This window comes from Corythoichthys intestinalis, chromosome 3, assembly GCF_030265065.1.
Source record: "Corythoichthys intestinalis isolate RoL2023-P3 chromosome 3, ASM3026506v1, whole genome shotgun sequence".
NCBI classification, from domain to species: domain Eukaryota; kingdom Metazoa; phylum Chordata; class Actinopteri; order Syngnathiformes; family Syngnathidae; genus Corythoichthys; species Corythoichthys intestinalis.
In genome coordinates this window covers 24,732,140-24,750,382 of record NC_080397.1, presented here as the reverse complement: position 1 = coordinate 24,750,382, position 18,243 = coordinate 24,732,140, and the positions used below count along the sequence as shown (strand labels likewise).

The 18,243-nt window shown below is 40.7% G+C and overlaps 2 protein-coding genes across 4 annotated transcripts in view; one reads left to right on the top strand and one right to left on the bottom strand.

Moving 5' to 3' along the window:
- LOC130912997 (serine/threonine-protein kinase N2-like) overlaps window positions 1-13,915 on the top strand; it is a 41,326-nt gene extending 27,411 nt beyond the window's left edge. For both annotated transcript variants that reach the window (XM_057831229.1, XM_057831228.1), the window contains exons 14-22: window positions 326-383; window positions 574-665; window positions 730-906; window positions 3,483-3,545; window positions 3,611-3,687; window positions 3,756-3,898; window positions 6,656-6,763; window positions 6,827-6,907; window positions 7,856-13,915. In XM_057831229.1, the coding sequence (XP_057687212.1) occupies window positions 326-383; window positions 574-665; window positions 730-906; window positions 3,483-3,545; window positions 3,611-3,687; window positions 3,756-3,898; window positions 6,656-6,763; window positions 6,827-6,907; window positions 7,856-8,059 (1,003 nt within the window). In that variant the 3' untranslated portion in view covers window positions 8,060-13,915. The remainder of the gene's footprint in view (window positions 1-325; window positions 384-573; window positions 666-729; window positions 907-3,482; window positions 3,546-3,610; window positions 3,688-3,755; window positions 3,899-6,655; window positions 6,764-6,826; window positions 6,908-7,855) is intronic.
- Window positions 9,454-17,039, bottom strand: LOC130913001 (palmitoyltransferase ZDHHC12-B-like). 2 transcript variants are annotated; one of them, XM_057831235.1, is made up of 5 exons: window positions 16,681-17,039; window positions 14,039-14,172; window positions 13,713-13,793; window positions 11,558-11,724; window positions 9,454-11,199 (listed from the first exon to the last, which is right to left on the bottom strand). In XM_057831235.1, the coding sequence occupies exons 1-5, from the start codon at window positions 16,772-16,774 to the stop codon at window positions 10,884-10,886; spliced, it is 792 nt and encodes a 263-aa protein (XP_057687218.1). In that variant the 5' UTR covers window positions 16,775-17,039; the 3' UTR covers window positions 9,454-10,883. The 2 variants fall into 2 exon arrangements, with proteins under 2 accessions (XP_057687218.1, XP_057687219.1); XM_057831236.1 differs by having other exon boundaries at window positions 11,558-11,721.
- Window positions 17,040-18,243: the final 1,204 nt, after the last annotated feature.

The window sequence follows — 18,243 nt, the reverse complement described above, 5'->3', positions numbered from 1 at the left end:
CAAGGGTACTAAAACCTTTTTCAACATGAGTCTGACAACTAAGTAAGGAGGCTAAATAACTTTAAACTTCAACACATGCTCAGATAGGTCGGTATCGGTATTGGCCAGTATCGGTATCGGATCGGAAGTGCAAAACAATATCGGTATCGGATCGGAAGTGCAAAAACCTGGATCGGGACATCCCTAGTATGAACATGCAAAAAATGGAACAAACACCCTAAGACATAGAAGCAGATATACAAGAGACAAATCACATCAGAACACACAAAATACTCACAGGAACACATGAAGAAACAAGGACAACACAACCTGTTTTATGTTTCAGGTTGCACATGTCAGACCTGCACTACATTTCTGTGCTTGGTAGAGGTCACTTTGGCAAGGTAATACTTTCTCATCATTAGCGCTTCAGTGACTGCGAGAGAAGTCCAATCCATTTAACATGGGAGGGCGGGCAGCTTGTTCTCAATAAAATGGTGGTTCTTGTATTTATTATTATTTTTTAGTTGTGGTTGTATTTTTGGAACTGTTGTAATTTGTAGTAGTAGTTTGTAGTAACTGTGTTGCATTCAGGTGCTGCTGGCTGAAATGAAGCCCACAGGCTGCCTTTACGCAGTCAAGGCCTTGAAGAAAACTGAGGTGGTATCGCGTGACGAGGTGGACAGGTAGGTGAAGGTGGACACAAATGTACCTCACACATATGGTACAGAGGTGTTGTGGTATGTGTAGCCTGATGAGCGAGAAGAGGATCCTGGAGCTGATCAGGATGCAGCGCCATCCTTTCCTGGTCCAGCTGCACGCTTGTTTTCAGACCAGGGAACACGTCTGCTTCCTGCTAGACTTTCTACCTGGAGGAGATCTCATGATTCACATACACAACAGAGCCTTCACTCCACAGCAGACCAGGTAAATTCACTTACCACTTACTTATTTTTAGGGCTGTCAAAATTATCGCGTTAACGGGCGGTAATTAATTTTTTAATCACGTTAAAATATTTGACGCATTTAACGCACATGCCCCGCTCAAACAGATTAAAATGACAGCACAGTGTCATGTCCACTTTTTACTTGTTTTTGGTGTTTTGTCGCCATCTATTGGCGCTTGGGTGCGACTGATTTTATGGGTTTCAGCACCATGAGCATTGTGTAATTATTGACATCAACAATGGCGAGCTACTAGTTTTTGATTGAACATTTTACAAATTTTATTAAAACAAAAACATTAAGAGGGGTTTTAATATAAAATGTCTATAACTTGTACTAACATTTATCTTTTAAGAACTACAAGTCTTTCTATCCATAGTCTATCTATCCATAGACTAATATGTTTGATTCAAATAAATAGCAAATGTTGTAAAATTCTGTATATAGTGTTTTTATTCTTTAATCAGTTAATATAAACATTGTTAATGTGAAAGATGTTATATGTATAATGTAATAACATGTAGAACATGAAAAGTAACGTCAGCAACTAATTACTCTTACCGTGGGATAACTGAGTTACTAACTCAATTACTTTTTGGGAGAAGTAACTGTAACTAATTACTTTTTACAGTAAGAGTAACAACATTGTTCCGGGCAGATCCTCTTGGGGGCACATGCGTGGGGTTCTCGGGGACGTTTGTCCTAGCTGGCCAGCTTTTAATTATTCTTTCCCTAACAAATGTATTTATCATAGGCGATCATTGCTTTTTTTTTGTTCTTGAATTGTGTGTCGCCATCTCCTGTTCATTAAGAGAATAGAAGAATCTGTATATAGAGAAAATCAACTTTTTTCTTCACAACCGATGAGTTACAATGGTATGAAAAAGACCGTGAACCTTTTGGAATTTCTCACATTTCTGCATAAAATCCCCATCAAGTGTGATGTGATCTTTGTCAAAAACACACAGATGCAAAAACAGTGTCTGCTTTAACTAAAACCACCCAAACATTTAAAGGTTTTCATATTTTAATGAGGATAGCATGCAAACAGTGACAGAGGGGGGAAAATAAGTAAGTGAACCCTCTGCCTAAGAAGACTTAAAGAGCAATAAAACCAATTTTTACCAAACAATTTAAGTCAGGTGTGTGTCCAATCACTGATGAGTGGTTTAAAGCTGCCCTACCCACTATAAAACACGCACCTGGTAAGAATTGTCTTGATGAGAAGCATTATCTGATGTGCATCATGGCTCGGTCAAAAGAGCTGTCTGAAGACCAGCGATAAAGGATTGTTGATTTGTATAAAGCTGGGAAAGTATACAAAACCATCTCTAAAAGTCTGGATGTTCATCAATCGACAGTCAGAGACATTGTCTACAAATGGAAAGAGTTTTGCACTGTTGGTTCTCTCCCAAGGAGTGGCCATCCACCAAATATGACGCCAAGAGTTCAGCGCAGAATACTCAGAGAGGTAATAAAGAACCCTAGGGTGTCTGCTAAAGACTTACAGAAATCACCGGCACAGTCCAATATCTCTGTGCATGCATCAACTATTTGTAAAACTATGGCCAAAAGGTTCGCAAAAGGCACTTGGGCACTCCACAGAAGTTTTGGCCAAATTTTTTTATGGACTGACGAAACCCAAGTTGAATTGTTTGGGAATAACACACAACGTCATGTGTGGATGAAAAAATGGAACAGCTCACCAACTTCAACATCTCATCCCCACCGTGAAGCATGGTGGAGGGAGTATCATGATTTGAGGCTGTTTTGCTACCTCAGGGCCTGGACAACTTGCAGTCATTAATGGAAGAATAAATTCAAAAGTTTATCAGGATGTTTTGCAGGAAAACCTGGGGCCGTCTGTCAGACAATTGAAGCTAAAAAGAGGATGGATGCTGCAACAAGCCAATGATCCAAAACACAGAAGTAAATCAACTTCAGAATGGTTTCAGAAGAACAAAATACACATTCTGGAGTGGCCAAGTCAAAGTCCAGACTTGAACCCCATTGAGATACTGTGGCATAACCTAAATACAGCGATTCATGTCAGAAATCCCAGGAATCTGACTGAATTACAGTAGTTTTGTAGAGAAGAATGGGCCAAGATTAGTCCTGATCGATGTGCCAGACTGATCTGCAGCTACAGGAAGCGTCTGGTTGAAGTTGCACTATTGCTACCAAAAGGGGGGGGGGGGGCACAACATATTAAATGTGATGGTTCACTTACTTATTTTTCCCCCTTCTGTCATTGTTTGCATACTATCCTCATTAAAAACTGAAAACCTATAAATGTTTGGGTGGTTTTAGGTAAAGCAGACACTGTTTTTCATCCGTGTGATTTTGACAAAGCCCACATCACATTTGATGGTGATTGTATGCAAAAATGTGAGCAATTCCAAGTTTCAGATACTTTTTCATACCACTGTAAATGACTGGGTTCCCCCCCAAAAATGTATATTTTTAAAATGTGGATGAAATTATTGTCTTACTTTTGTTATATCATTTATTTTTTTGGCATTTATTTAATCTGCTCATTCTCTCACCATCTCACGCAGGTTCTACTCAGCCTGCGTTCTGCTGGCATTGGAGTTTCTGCACGTCAACAAGATCATCTATCGGTAAGCCATCACTTACCTCACTCTTTCTCGCAACCTGACCGACTGACTGAATCGTGCTCATGCAGAGACCTCAAGCTGGACAACCTGTTGATGGATGCCGACGGCTTTGTCAAAATGACTGACTTTGGACTATGTAAAGAAGGTGGGAGGATTCTCTAGTTTATCCTCAGCCCACTTTCATTTTGCCCCAATTCATTTTTTGTTTGTCAGGGATCGGTCACGGAGATCGCACCTCCACCTTCTGCGGAACGCCTGAGTTCCTGGCGCCGGAGGTTCTGACGGACGACGACTACACACGGGCTGTCGACTGGTGGGGGATGGGTGTTCTCATTTATGAGATGCTAGTGGGTGAGGTCAGTTCCGGCCACCGAGAAGCCAATAACAGTTCTTCGAGTTCATCTTTACGTTGTTCTTACATAAATAACGAGGCTAGCAGTGTTGGACGCTGTTCAGTGAAAGTTCATGACCTGAACGTGGCGTGTTTTGGTATTGTGAACATTGTGGATTATGGTTGGCAATTCATTTTTATTGTGCCAGTGCCAGGTTCCATTAACTCGGGGTTGGCAACATTTAACTCTCAAAGAGCCATTTCGACCCAGTTTGCATGGAATAGCCAAAACTCTGAGCCGCATGCACATATTGAAGGATCGAGTCAGCTTGACATGTTTATATACGGTATATATACAGTGGGGAGAACAAGTATTTGATACACTGGCGATTTTGCTGGTTTTCCCACTTGCAAGCCATTTAGAGGTCTGTAATTTGTATCATAAGTTCTCTTCAACTGTGAGTGACGGAATCTAATACAAAAATCCAGAAAATCACATTGTATAATTTTTAAATAATAAATTTGTATTTAACTGCATGAAATAAGTATTTGATACATTACCAACTAGTAAATATTTCGGCTCTTAGTTTTTTTTTAAGAACCCTCCTGTTCTCCACTCCTTACCGGAAGTAACTGCACCTGTTCGAACTTGTTACCTGTATAAAAGACACATGCTCAAACAAATAAACAAACTCCAACCTCTCCACAATGGCCAAGACCAAAGAGCTGTGTAAGGACATCAGGGATAAAATAATAGACCTGCACAAGGCTGGGATGGGCTACAGGAAAATAAGCAAGCAGCTTGGTGAGAAGGTAACAACTGTTGGAGCGATTATTAGAAAATGGAAGAAGTTCAAGTTGACGGTCAAACTGCCTCGTTCTGGGGCTCCATGCAAGATCTCACCTCGTGGGGCATCACTGTTCATGAGGAAGATGAGGGATCAGCCCAGAACTACATGGCAGGACCTGGTCAATGACCTGAAGAGAGCTGGAACCACAGTCTCGAAGAAAACCATCGGAAACACATTACGCCGTCATGGATTAAAATCCTACAGCGCACGCAAGGTCCCGCTGCTGAAGCCAGTGCATGTCCAGACACGTCTGAAGTTTGCCACTGACCATCTGGATGATCCAGAGGAGCAATGGGAGAAGGTCATGTGGTCGGATGAGACCAAAATTTAACTTTTTGGTCTAAACTCGGCTCGTCGTGTTTGGAGGAAAAAGAAGGATGAGTACAACCCCAAGAACACCATCCCAACCGTGAAACATGGAGGAGGAAACATCATTTTTTGGGGCTGCTTCTCTGCCAAGAGTACAGGACGACTGCACTGTATTGAGGGGAGGATGGATGGGGCTATGTATCGCCAGATCTTGGATGACAACCTCCTTCCTTCAGTGAGAGCCCTGAAGATGGGTCGTGGCTGGGTCTTCCAGCATGACAACGACCCAAAGTACACAGCCAAGGCAACTAAAGAAGCATCTTAAAGTCCTGGAGGGGCCTAGCCAGTCACCAGATCTGAACCCGATAGAAAATCTATGGAGGGAGCTGAAAGTCCGTGTTGCCCGGCAGCAGCCCCGAAACCTGAAGGCTCTGGAGAAGATCTGCATGGAGGTGTGTGCAAACCTTGTCAAGGACTACAGGAAACGTTTGGTATCTGTAATAGCAAACAAAGTTTTCTGTACCAAATATTAAGTTCGATTTTTGTGATGTATCAAATACTTATTTCATGCAATTTAATGCAAATTTATTATTTAAAAATCATACAGGATTTTCTGTTTTTTTTGTATTAGATTCCGTCCCTCACAGTTGGAGGGAACTTATGATACAAATTACAGACCTCTAAATGCTTTGCAAGTAGGAAAACCAGCAACATCGGCAGTGTATCAAATACTTGTTCTCCCCACTGTATTGTACATATCTAATTTAAAATTGAGTTTAATCTTAAACAGAATATGTGTTTGAACAGAATTAAGTGCTCACTATTTGAACATTTTAATTCACAGAATACTCACGCAGCTCATTAATTTACCAACTATGTCAAATCATGGTTGCCGATTGCAAGGTGTACACACAAACCTTTGCACCCAGCTACCAGTATATAAAGTTACGGTTGCCACTTGAGTACATATTCTGACAGTTCAGAATATTTCACTCTATGACGCCATCTACAAGTGAAAATATAGAATTTGCTATTTTCCACCACAGCACTAGCACGAAGACAAATACAGACCCAAGAGAATAGCCACCAACGTGAAACATGGTATTAGAAATAGGAATGCGCCTGTGTTACTTTGTAATAGTGTTTGTAAATAAATAAGGAAAATAAAAACTGCAAATGTCTATTGTACACTACCGTTAAAAAGTTTGGGGTCAACACCAAACTTTTGAACAGTAGTGTACGTGAGCAGATGATGTGTAATTTTGCACCCCTTGCATTTCTATACAAGCTGTGCAAATTGCAAACTTGGGAAAATCCAGACAACAAAAAATTTCTGGCTATAACTCAGATTCAGCACTCAGTTGCTCTTAGCTTGTCCCCGTGTTCTCAGCACTTACCTTCACACATATTTAATGTATAAGCAAATCATCAAAATGTAGACAGTGCCTTCAAATGAAATTGCCTATCCATACAACCAATGATTTATAAAGGGAAATCTGGAAAATGATCATACTACTAGATTTCATGTTGTAATCCGGGAACAGAACTTTGAAGTATTTGATATTGATTCCCCCCAACAACAAACACTAGCTCATTTGTTTGCCATGGTTTGTTTCCGCAAGTCACCATTTCTGGGTGAGGACGAGGAAGAAGTTTTTGACAGCATCGTTAATGACGACGTTACGTACCCGCCGTCCCTTCCTCCAGACGCCGTGACAATAATCCAGAAGGTAAATACAAAATATGAATATGATAAATGAGAGTCTGATCTTCACCTCAGATTGTTTTTTTAGCTGCTGAAGAAGAATCCATTGAAGAGGCTTGGCGGCGGGGAGAGAGACGCTAACGAGTTGAAAGGGGAGATATTCTTTGAGGTACAAAAAATTGTCTGAAAATGGTCATAATTGATGGGGACTAGTTACTGATGGTAACTATTAGAATACACAATATTCAAATTTCCTGAGACAGTCAGGAAATTAGAATATTGTGTATTCTAATTTCCTGAGACAGTCCTGTATATATACACAGGACTGTCTCAAAAAATTAGAATATTGTGTATTCTAATTTTCTGAGACAGTCCAGTATATATATATATATATATATATATATATATATATATATATATATATATATATATATATATATATATATATATATATATATATATATATTTTTTTTTTTTTAAATAAGCCATGAGTATTATAAAAATTGAAATGTAAAAAGTTTATTAAAACTTGAAAACTTAAAAAAAATAAAATTGACAAATTGTAAATTGAAAAAAAAAAAGAATTAAGACATTCAAATAAGTGTGGCTTGTGTGTATTTTGCACTGGAAATTTAATTTTTGTTTGTTTTCAAAATCTCTTGTGATCTCGCAAAGCTTAACTCTTTGGATGCCACTGACAGCAATAAATGTCCAATCCATTGTAACTGGAGATTGGACATCTTTTGCCATCAATAGTTGTTTCCAATATCAATTTCCCTCTTTTACAGTCTACCCCAACACATACTTTGTGACTTGGGCTGGCAGTGGATGAGTTATATTAATGATAACATCTGAATAGATGACCCTGAAAGGGTTAACATAAGAGTTCAGAGTCCTGAACAAAACAGAAGATGCTGTTCAGTCTTGAGCATGTTACATAATTTATATCTCCAAAGTTAATGACTACAGGAAAATGCATGTCGGCGCCTGTTACACATACAGTAAGCTAGCTTCATTGGGTGCCTTTTAGAACTATGTAACATGATATCACCAGTTAGTGGCCAGACATGCACACTACAGCGTGTTGTTCTGATCTCAACTATGATGCGACTTCCAGGAGGTGGACTGGGATGCCCTCTTGTCTAAGCAAGTGTCGCCGCCCTTCCTGCCATCCCTAAAGACGTCGACGGACGTCAGCAACTTTGACAGCGACTTCACACGCCTTCAACCCATCCTGTCTCCGCCTACCACGCCAGGCGGACTCTCGGCCCAGCAGCAGGAGGCCTTCGCCGACTTCGATTTCTGCGCCCTGCACAGCTGACCACTCAATTGTCGGCGACCAATTGATCCGCAAACCACTTCCAGATCTGCTTTACTGTGATTAGCTCCGCCCACTGCCGTGACCACAAAGGTGGTCACATGACTTATGCATGGCGCCTGATGTAGTGTTATTCTAAAATAATAATAAAGCCATAGACTGGTCATTCCATCCATTTTATCCCGCTTCTCCGAGGTCTGGTCACAAGGCAGCACTACATCCAGCTCTTCCGGGAAGATCCCAAGCCATGCCCAGGCCAGCCGGGGGACAGTGTCACTAGCATGTCCTGTGTCGGCCCCACGGCCTCCCAGTGGGACATGGCCAGAACACCTCACCAGATGCCCAAGCTACCTCATCTGGCTCCTCGATCTGGAGGAGCAGTGGCTCTACTCCTAGCCCTAACTAGATGACCGAGGTTCCCACCCATCTCTAAGGGATAGCCCGAACACCCTGCGGAGAAAGCTTATTTTGGCTTCTTGAGCTTGTTCTTTCAGTCACGACCCATAGCTTCTGACCATAGATGATTGTAGGAATGTAGACCAACCGGTAAATAGAGAGCTTTGCCTTTTGACTCAGCTCCTTCTTTACCACGACAGACTGATGCAGTCCGCATCACTGCAGACGGCGCACCGGTCCGCCTGGCGATACCCCCAAGATACATAAATTAGTCCATTTGGGGAAGGACCTCATCCATGACCCAGACAGGACCATGGTCTGAGATTTGGAAGTGCTGATTCTCATCCAGAAACTTCGCACACAGTTGCTAACCGATTGTGTGAGAGTAGAAGATTGTTGCCTGATAAAGTTGGCAGAGCTACATCATCTGCAAAAAGCGGATATGCAATACTACAGCCACCAAAATCGAAACCCCACCTCCACCTCAGTTGCGCCTATACATTCTTATCATAAAAGCTGTGAACAGATTTGGTCTTAAAGGGCAGCCTTGGCGGAGTCCAACTCTCACTGGAAACTGATCCGACCAAACTATGACATCTGTTCTATCAGGGGTTCTGGAAGGTCATACACCCGGAGCACCCCCCCCACCCCCCCACCCACCCACCCAACAGGACTCCCCAAGGAATGGGGTGGAACGCCTTTTCCAAGTCCACAAAACACACGGAAACTGGTTGGGCTAACTCCCATTATTCCCCAAGAACCCTGCTCATAGTATAGAGCTCATCCACTGTTCCGCGGACAAGATGAAAACCACACTGTTCCTTCTGAATGAGAGGTCAGACTTCCCAATGGACCCATTTCCCCAGTACATCTGAATAGACATTCCCAGGAGGCTGAGGAGTGTGATTTCCCCTACAGATGGAACACACCCCTCAGGTGAACTGAGATGGAATGACCGAGAGAAGCTAATATAGAGCCATACATGTACAGTAGTTCAGGGCTGCAAACTAAAAAAGTAGTTTATTCATCACAGTTCACACCAGACATGTTTAAATATGTCAATGTCAAGACATTATTCATGATTGTGTCAGCACACCAAACAAAGAGGAAAAACTCGACAGGACTGTTTTTAAATGATTATAATGCTATGTGTAAGAATGGATGAATGTGCACAAACATCCTCAAAAAATAGCTACCACTTACTCCCTCTCGTCTGTGTATCCACTCTTGTTCGCATACTTCCTGTCTGGTTTGTATGTCCTATATAGTTTATTTGCATTGTGGTGGGTTTAGCTGGATGTTGATTTGCAAAATGTGTTGATCTACTTTCAACTCTGGTTCAGTCATAGTGATTGGTTGATTAGCTTCCTGATTACGCCCTGCACAGCTGATCACTCAAACATAAGCAGCCTACTTCCAGTTGTATTTGATTTGGTTTTGTTTTTTCGAAAGAAACTTCTCTCACTTTATTCTGACAGTTGCATCTCTGCGCTGTTTGTTCGTTCTTCTATATGCCGTCTCGTCTGTTTGTATCATGGCTAGTTCTGGCTCCTACTTGAGGAATGGACCTACTGTAACTCTTAAGTTGGCAGCCGCATGTACAGAACCACAAAGAGTTATGCCTTCCCCAGACGCCACGATTTTTGTTTTGTTTTGCCCGACAATCGCAGTGTAGTATTACACGACATTGTGTCATGATGTCGCAGGGTCTTGGAACGGACGAGTTGTCACACTACAAGAGCAGAGCTTACCTGATTGCGTATTGCCGCCAAGAGCATGGGGACGGGACAAGCTGTTGTGAATCAGTAATGGACACGGAAGCACTTTGTATCATTTAGTGACGGTCGACTGGTGGGCGTGAGGTGTCCGAGACGGTCGGAGGGTATGCCTACTTAATATCAGGCACGAAAGTCGCCAATTCTCCAACAAGTGTCTGTAATGCTAAAATCGGGCTGTGATCATGTAGTTTGAGTCAGGCATTAGCGATAGCTTCCTTTCCAATTCATCAACTTGCTTTCTGGTTGCTCTACTTACAGTTTAAGTGTATCATGATGAGCTGGTAAATGAACCTCGAGGATTCTGACTCCATCAAACCTACTTGCTTTGTAGATCTACTTCTGTCTGGTTCATTTACCTTCTGTTTGGTCCATTGAAATGCTGTCTGATCTGAGTGATCTTCGGTCTTTGGGTAGTGCTGGATTTACAAATCTGGCAAAGGCTAAAAGGAGGAAACAATTCTTATTCAGTCCTGCTTGCATAATTGCTTCCTTCCTATTTCCCGTCTGGTTCCTTTCCTTTTTGTCCATTTACTTCCTATAATCCTTTATCTGATTGATCAGCTGCCATCCTTAATGGGTTTAAAACGCAGGTCAGAGTAACAAGGAAAATGTCTGTGAAAAACCTTTAGTCTCAGATCTGAACTTGATGCCGCTCAGACGGGATTTTGCGGGTTCCTGCGGTAGACCTGCTCCCAGGCCACGGCGCCACACACACAGAAGAAGTCCCAAAGGTTGCAGAGGACACCACGGTCGAAGGGACTGTCTTCGTCGCTGCATTCCCTGAGGTATGCAATGCGGTGGCGGGACATAAACTCCCAGGTGGTACAGTTGATGGCCACCAGGTAGATGTGGCAGCCCAGCAGGACGGACACCACCATAGAGAACACAGCCACTACGCACAGTGCCGCCAATAGGAAAGCATTGATGCTGAACCATGACTCCCATGTGGCGCTGGGAGATATGCCTGAACTGAAACAGACACCGAGATGCATTACTGGGCTGTCCGCTTTGAAGCACACGTCAGATTTGTATGTCACATCTAGGGCCAAATAACATACTTAGGTTATTTGCAGTTACATGAGTCATTCAAGAATAGGAAGACATTTTGGTTTCAAAATTCTTGAAAACCTAGGCTTCACTTCTCTGGTTTTCTGCTACATATTCTACATTTGCTACATATACAAACTTTCCTGTGAGAATAAGGGAAAAAAAAAAAAAAAAAGTCTTAGATTGATCATATACGTAACATATCATAATATGTTGTGCATCGTGGTTTGTGTTTTGTATTTGTGCCCGTGTGTTTGCATTGTGTGTGCGTGTGTCGTACATAGCGACCCGCAACGCCCAGAGCAGGGTGAGGAGCTGCACCATCAGGTAAAGCACGAACCAGCGATGGTTACGCTCGCCAACGCAGTTCTCGATCCACGGGCAGTGGTGGTCAAAGCGACGCACGCAACGAGAGCATGTCGGGCAGTGCTTGGCTCTCATAGGCTGCTGTTCACAACGGACACACAGAAAGAGAACAGTTTTAAAATGAAATACTGCTTTCAAAATGGGAGACAAAGTTAAGATTCAATTGAACAATCGGGAATTTGGGAGTGAGTAAGGGAAACAAAACACTACATTAAAATAAAATGCGAGTGACCTAACTGATGAGGTTTGTGAGATATGAACAAACACCTGACTATTCTTTTTTCCTTGTCTTGTGAACCCAAAATGGATAGGAGTGCGGTATGGTGAAGCCCTTTGGCAAGCGACTGATCAAAAAAACAGGCTTTACATACATGTTAGCACGAGCATGCCAACTTGAGTCATATACCAAATGTCAGTTTACCATATTGGAAAGTAATATAGGAAAACTAAAAATACATCACCCGTCGAGGAGAAATAGTGCAACTTTGGCATCTGTCATCAATGTTTTCAGACGTCTCCATTGATTGAAGGCATCTCCAACGCATATTCTTGTCTTATCTCTTTCTGTCATGACTCATTTGAAATTCGTAACAAGTTTTTTCCCTCTAGCTGCAGACAACATCGTTAATTCAGACTGTTTGTAAAAGTGGAAGCAGCCTTTGTTTAAGTAGCCTACAGATTACGGAGCTCTAGCATCTTGAATGCAGACTCAGGCTAGGTCTACACTAAGATAGATAATGGCCTTAAACATTTAATTTATTATACTATACAGCATGTCGGCAACACTTATGTACCTCTTGTCTGGATATTTTATTACAAGGGCTAGAGACCCAGGTAATTTCTTAAATGCCGGACCCGTGTAAAAATCAACTTTTGTCTCATCTGACCAAAGAAAACATTCTTTCAAAACGTTTTTGGCTTTCTCAGGTAAGTTTTGGCAAACTCCAGCCTGGCCTTTTTATGTCTCTGTGTCAGAAGTGTTTTTTTTTGGGTAGCCTACCATAGAGTCCCTTTTGATTCAGACGCCGACGAATAGTAAGGGTCGACACTGTTGTACCCTCGGACTGAAGGACAGCTCGAACATGTTTGGATGTTAGTCGAGGTTCTTTATCCACTATCTGCACAATCTTTCGTTGAAATCTCTTGTCAATAATTTCTTTTCCGTCCACATCTAGGGAGGTTAGCCACACTGACATGGGCTTCACAATTATTGATGACACTGCGCATGGTAGACACAGGAACCTTCAAGTCTTTGGAGATGGACTAGTAGCCTTGAGATTGCCCAAGCTTCCTCACAATTTTGCTTTTCAATTTCTCAGACAGTTCTTTGGTCTTCTTTCTTTTCTCCATGCTCACACAATTTTGCTTTTCAATTTCTCAGACAGTTCTTTGGTCTTCTTTCTTTTCTCCATGCTCAATGTGGTACACACAAGGACAAAGGTTGAGTCAACTTTAATCCATTTTAACTGGCTGCAAGTGTGATTTAGTTATTACCACTACCTGTTATGTGCCACAGGTAAGTAACAGGTGATGTTAATTACACAAATTAGAGAAGCATCACATGATTTTTCAACGGGTGCCAATACTTTTATCCGACCCATTTTTGGAGTTTTGTGTAAAATGATAACGATTTATTTTATTTATTTTTTTTTCCATTCTCTTTTGTGTTTTTTCATTGCAAGCAAAATTCATGAAGATATTACTACCAAAGCATTTGTAATTCCAATCATTTTCATTCAAAAATTGAGCATTATCTGACTGAGTTGCAGGGGTGCCAATACTTTTGGCCAGCAGTGTATATATTGCACGTCCTTTCGATGCGAGAATTGCCCATCCACACATCACAATGGCGATTTTCAAACGATATATTGTTCAGGCCTAATGACAATGCTTTTTTTTTTTTTTTTTTTTGAAGTACTGCACTATAGCATTATGAGTAGTGTGTTTCTCTAAATGACTTGCTCTTTACGTTTAATCCGGTTGTATAAAACGTCCTTGATGTTACGTTAGCAATTTGTGATTATGCCTGATAGGATATCGTCCATGTGAAATGTCTCAATGTTCATTACCTGCAGAAGGCAGAAGCCGCAACGCCGCAGACGACATGTGGATGACTGAGGCACCATGGACTCGGTTTCCAAATCTGAAGGCTGAAGGGGGAACACTATAGATCACAAAAACTGAATTCCTAAACTGATACATAAACCTCAGTCATTAAACTGGTCTCAATACGAGTATCACTAAGATTGTATTACTACTTGGATCAATAAACTCAGCACTGTTTCATGTTGTTTTTCATCACGTGTCACATCTGAGATTTTTTTTTTCGTATAAATACAACATCAATGGCGTGTTTTAGCTGATGGCAAGTTGCCAGGACGGCGTTATACCTCACCTTAACAGTGTCGGAGAGGACGAAACCCGGGTCCATGAGAGAAACCGCAAAGTACAACAACACCGACAGCACCACCAGCAGGAAGAACAGCACAGGAAGCGTCAGCTCGCCGCGCTCCTCACATTGACGCAACTCTTAACACAAGCGCACAATATTTGATTGAAATAAGATCAGCAGTGAAACCAGACAAAATATGTGAGGGGTGGAATCATTAAACAGGGCTAACAAAGGGGGAATGATGTGCACACAAACTACAAATGAATGATAATGTGGTGCCTTGAGATATGAGTATAACAGGCATGGGCATAATTTACAGTGTTGATTAGTCCTAGTTATTTATTTACATACTACTTACTGGTAACTTGTTAGCGGAATGCCTGCTACTTGAAAACGGTCATAAAAATAAGAAGGCAAACAGCAATTTTGAATTTCAATTAATGTAAATAAAGGAATAGAGAATAAACTCTTCCCTGAAGGAGGTAACTATACATATTGTTAAGTTAGGGCAGGGTTTTCCAAACTATGGCCCGCAGCAAATTTTGAAAATATCATTGAATAGCACAAGAAGCTTAAATTCAGCCTACATTCTGTTTGCAAGTCTCATTTCTAACACTAGATGGCCTTAGTCACTTGAACAGTGCCTCTCCATTAGTGTCAAAGCCCATCAACGTGTTGAATCAATGTAGGAAACTAGAATTTGAGTATTTTGCTTTACATAAAACAATTTATATTAAAATAAAATAATAATCCAACGTGATAAACTTGGTTGTGATTTTCTTGACATTTTTTTCATGGTTTTCCAAAGTTTGATTCAGGAGTGTAAATATACAGTACAGTATATTGGAATATCATTACACTTCTGGATTACAGTGGTACCTCGACATACGATCGCGTCGACCCACGATCGCTTCGACATCAGACGTAAAATTTGACTCGCCATTTGTTTCTACATCTGACGACATGCTGTAAATACAACAATCCATGACAGCGCTGCAGTTTCTTCGTTTTCCAGGCAAGAAGGACGCATGGCGGATTTTCTTGTGAGAGAAATCAACATGGGGTTCCAACAATGTTAGTGCAGGTGGTGGAAAAAATGAAAAAGGTCCCAATGGTGTACCGCACGCACCGTAAAGCATCGTAAAGCGGAAGTAAAATAGAAGTGGGACATTATAGACCCGCCCTCGCATAGAAGCAATGATAATTCTGCTACTTTTCTCCGGTAATCTTTCAAAAACGAACATGCTGATCACGCATTGCTTTTTTGGAACTTGTAGAAACGACTCTAGACATTAAGGATGTTTTCTTCATACGTTTCCCGAAACCAAAAACTTGAAAAAATGTGACGAATGAATCAACTTGCGCGGACGTTTTAACGCCAGCCACGTGAAGCCATTCACATTTCATATGCAGTAAACATTTTATTGGATTGGCATGCTCCTTCAGAGGACAAAGCGGTAAGCCATTTTTATATTTTTAACCTATTTTTTAGCGTGACGTTGACCCATGCCGCTTTTGTCTGGCAATGAATGACCTGAAAAGAATTAAAATGGTATTTGACTGACAGTTACCTTTTCTGTTGTAAAAAAAAAACAACTTTAGTAAGGGGGAAGGGGTAAAATTATAGAATTAAGATTTGTTATCAATGAAAAAATTAAAAGTATTCGTTGGCTGTCACTGAGTAGCATTTGCGATCGCTACACAAAACTAACTAAATTACCCCCAAGAATGATCAGAGACGTAGGACAACCATAGGATATAATATATAAGAAAGACGGGGCTGGTAGAAAAGGATAGCTTGTTGAAACAGGAGAATGTCATTGTCAGTCGCGTCGATAAAAAAGCTAAGGGTATGCTTAGGTCGGCTCGTTTTTTTCGTCTTTTTCAGCCTTCGACACTCAAGCTATCTCTTTAACTGAACATTTTTATGTTCTTCTACATCTTTGCCAGTGAATTTGACACCAGGGACATCATTTTCGGAGAGAATTGGTAGGTTTAGCTCTGTAAACAACTCCTTCGTACACGATTTCCATTCATTTCCTATTAGGGACAAACGGTGGCGTGTCCCCCCTTAGCAACAGTAGCTAATGTCTTGAATATTAATGAGCGGAAGTGACGTATTGCTTGCGGTACGCCATTCACTCTGTCAAGTCAGCCACGCGATGCGTTCAGGTACACCACGCAAACACAATCGCCCGTTAGAACCCGATTCATTACATTATTACAGGAATTATTATCATTATTATTCCAATTTTTATTCATAATTTGTTTTGCTCTGTGTAATTGCTATTTGCGATAGTAACCGCTGTATTTTTTAAGGATTTCATACAGCTTTTCGGGCTGTGGAACGAATTAAAGGAATTATAATGTATTCTTATGGGAAAATCCTGCTCGACATACGACCATTTCGACTTACAAACAAGGTCCTGGAACGAATGAACTTCATATGTCGAGGTACCACTGTATTTTGTTTTCTGTAACCCTCAACTCATTCACTGCCATTGACAGTTATAGATATTAAAAATCCGTTCCAACGATGAAGGCTGTCATTTAGTGATCGTGTATCACTGCCATTGACGGTGATAGACATCCAAACCAATTTGTATCTGTACTCATTCTGTAATTACAAAATGAAGAATACTAACCAGTGTTGTGCACGAAGAGAATCAGCGTTATGACCCAGGTAAGCACAGTATGAGTGGCCCGAACCAGGAACCCGGTCCGGAACATGTTTTTCATTTTATACCCTAAAAAAATGACCAATGAATCTTGAACGGGCTACTCAATCATTTGCCTAGCAGCTTGCTAACACATGCCTCGCTAGCGACCACAACGTCGAACGTCAAGCGAATTCATTTAAAACCTACATTGTTATATTAGCTTTGTTTTCTGTATGGTATGCGCTTGAATTACAACGCGTCTATAAAATAAACATTGTTAAAATAACTATGAATAGTTCCTTCCGTGATCACTTCCGTGTTGTTGTACGGAAAACCGCGCAGGACAAAAGTAAATGGTCACCCCGTTATGGAATTGTCGATATGTTTTGTTAAAAAATAAATCACTGCTTTATCAAATTTGGCTAGAGGGAGGAATTTGGTCGGTGATGCACCTCTTAGATGATTCTGGACATATTGCGTCTTTTGACAGATGTCTTATAATTTGTTTCAAATGAAGCTAGAGTCGACACTTCCTTTACTGTTGGTAAATGGATTCAATATCCATGATTCAAAATTACCCAATGTCAAAATTCGAAAAAAATTTGTGAACGAAATGTACCCATTTTCGTCGAACAGAACTTCAATTTTGCATTTTTTTCAAAGAAAGATGTTGAAATTATGAGATCCAAATTATTTAAATTTCCAATTTTACCAAAGGCAAAGGAAGTTCACTGTAAAGGTATTAACAAAGTGTACCCAGCAGCATCATTTTTAAGGCTCCGTTTTAATTTGGACCACAACAACTGTGTTTTTTGTAATGAAGACATCAAAACGACTGACCTTTTTTTTTTTGTTTTTTGTAAATATGTTATTCAGGGGTGAAAGTGGCTAGAATTTCTTGCCGGAACGGAACTCCCCGACGTGAAGGTTGCCACGGAGCCAGAAATGTTTGTTTGTTTATTTATTTATTTTCATTTTGGGGTGGGGGGGTCAAACCTCCTAAAACTACTGAAATGCAAAGAAAACTGTTTTGGCACAGTTATTTCTATAACATATACAAAAACAGATTTTCATTCAAAATGCTATTTTTTCAATGATATGCAAAATAAAAGTTAACAAAAACAGCAATAACCCCAACCTCCATCTCCTCATTTTTATTTTCCCTCATTTCCTCATACTAAATGCCAATCTCAATTTTAACTAATTAAGAGCATAGGATATATATTTAAATTGGAGTTAGTGTAAACATTTACTTTTTGTTTTGTTGTTTTTGATAATAAAGACATAAGTAACATACATTCAGAAAAATACAAATTACTTACATTATGCAGAGTGAAATGGAATATATTTTGAAGATCGCGCATTGACTTTTTTAAATCATAAGGAAATGAATAAGTAGCCTAACATAAATGAACAAATATAAGTCCAAAGTGCACATTGACAGCTAAGATGTTCTGAACCTCCACATCAGAGCAAATAAAACTACATATGTTAAATAAGCCTCCTTAACTCTTGCCTCGCTCTTAAAGATTTGATCCATTTTCTGTT

Bases quoted from the DNA above. Each gene is read 5' to 3' on its own strand.
- LOC130913001 (XM_057831235.1), bottom strand. From the start codon at position 16,774: ATGAAAAACATGTTCCGGACCGGGTTCCTGGTTCGGGCCACTCATACT. The intron at 13,794-14,038 runs GTGAGGTATAAC...TTCCCCCTTCAG, and splicing joins TCCTCTCCGACACTGTTAAG to CCTTCAGATTTGGAAACCGA. The intron at 11,200-11,557 runs GTACGACACACG...TGTCTGTTTCAG, and splicing joins TGGGCGTTGCGGGTCGCTAT to TTCAGGCATATCTCCCAGCG.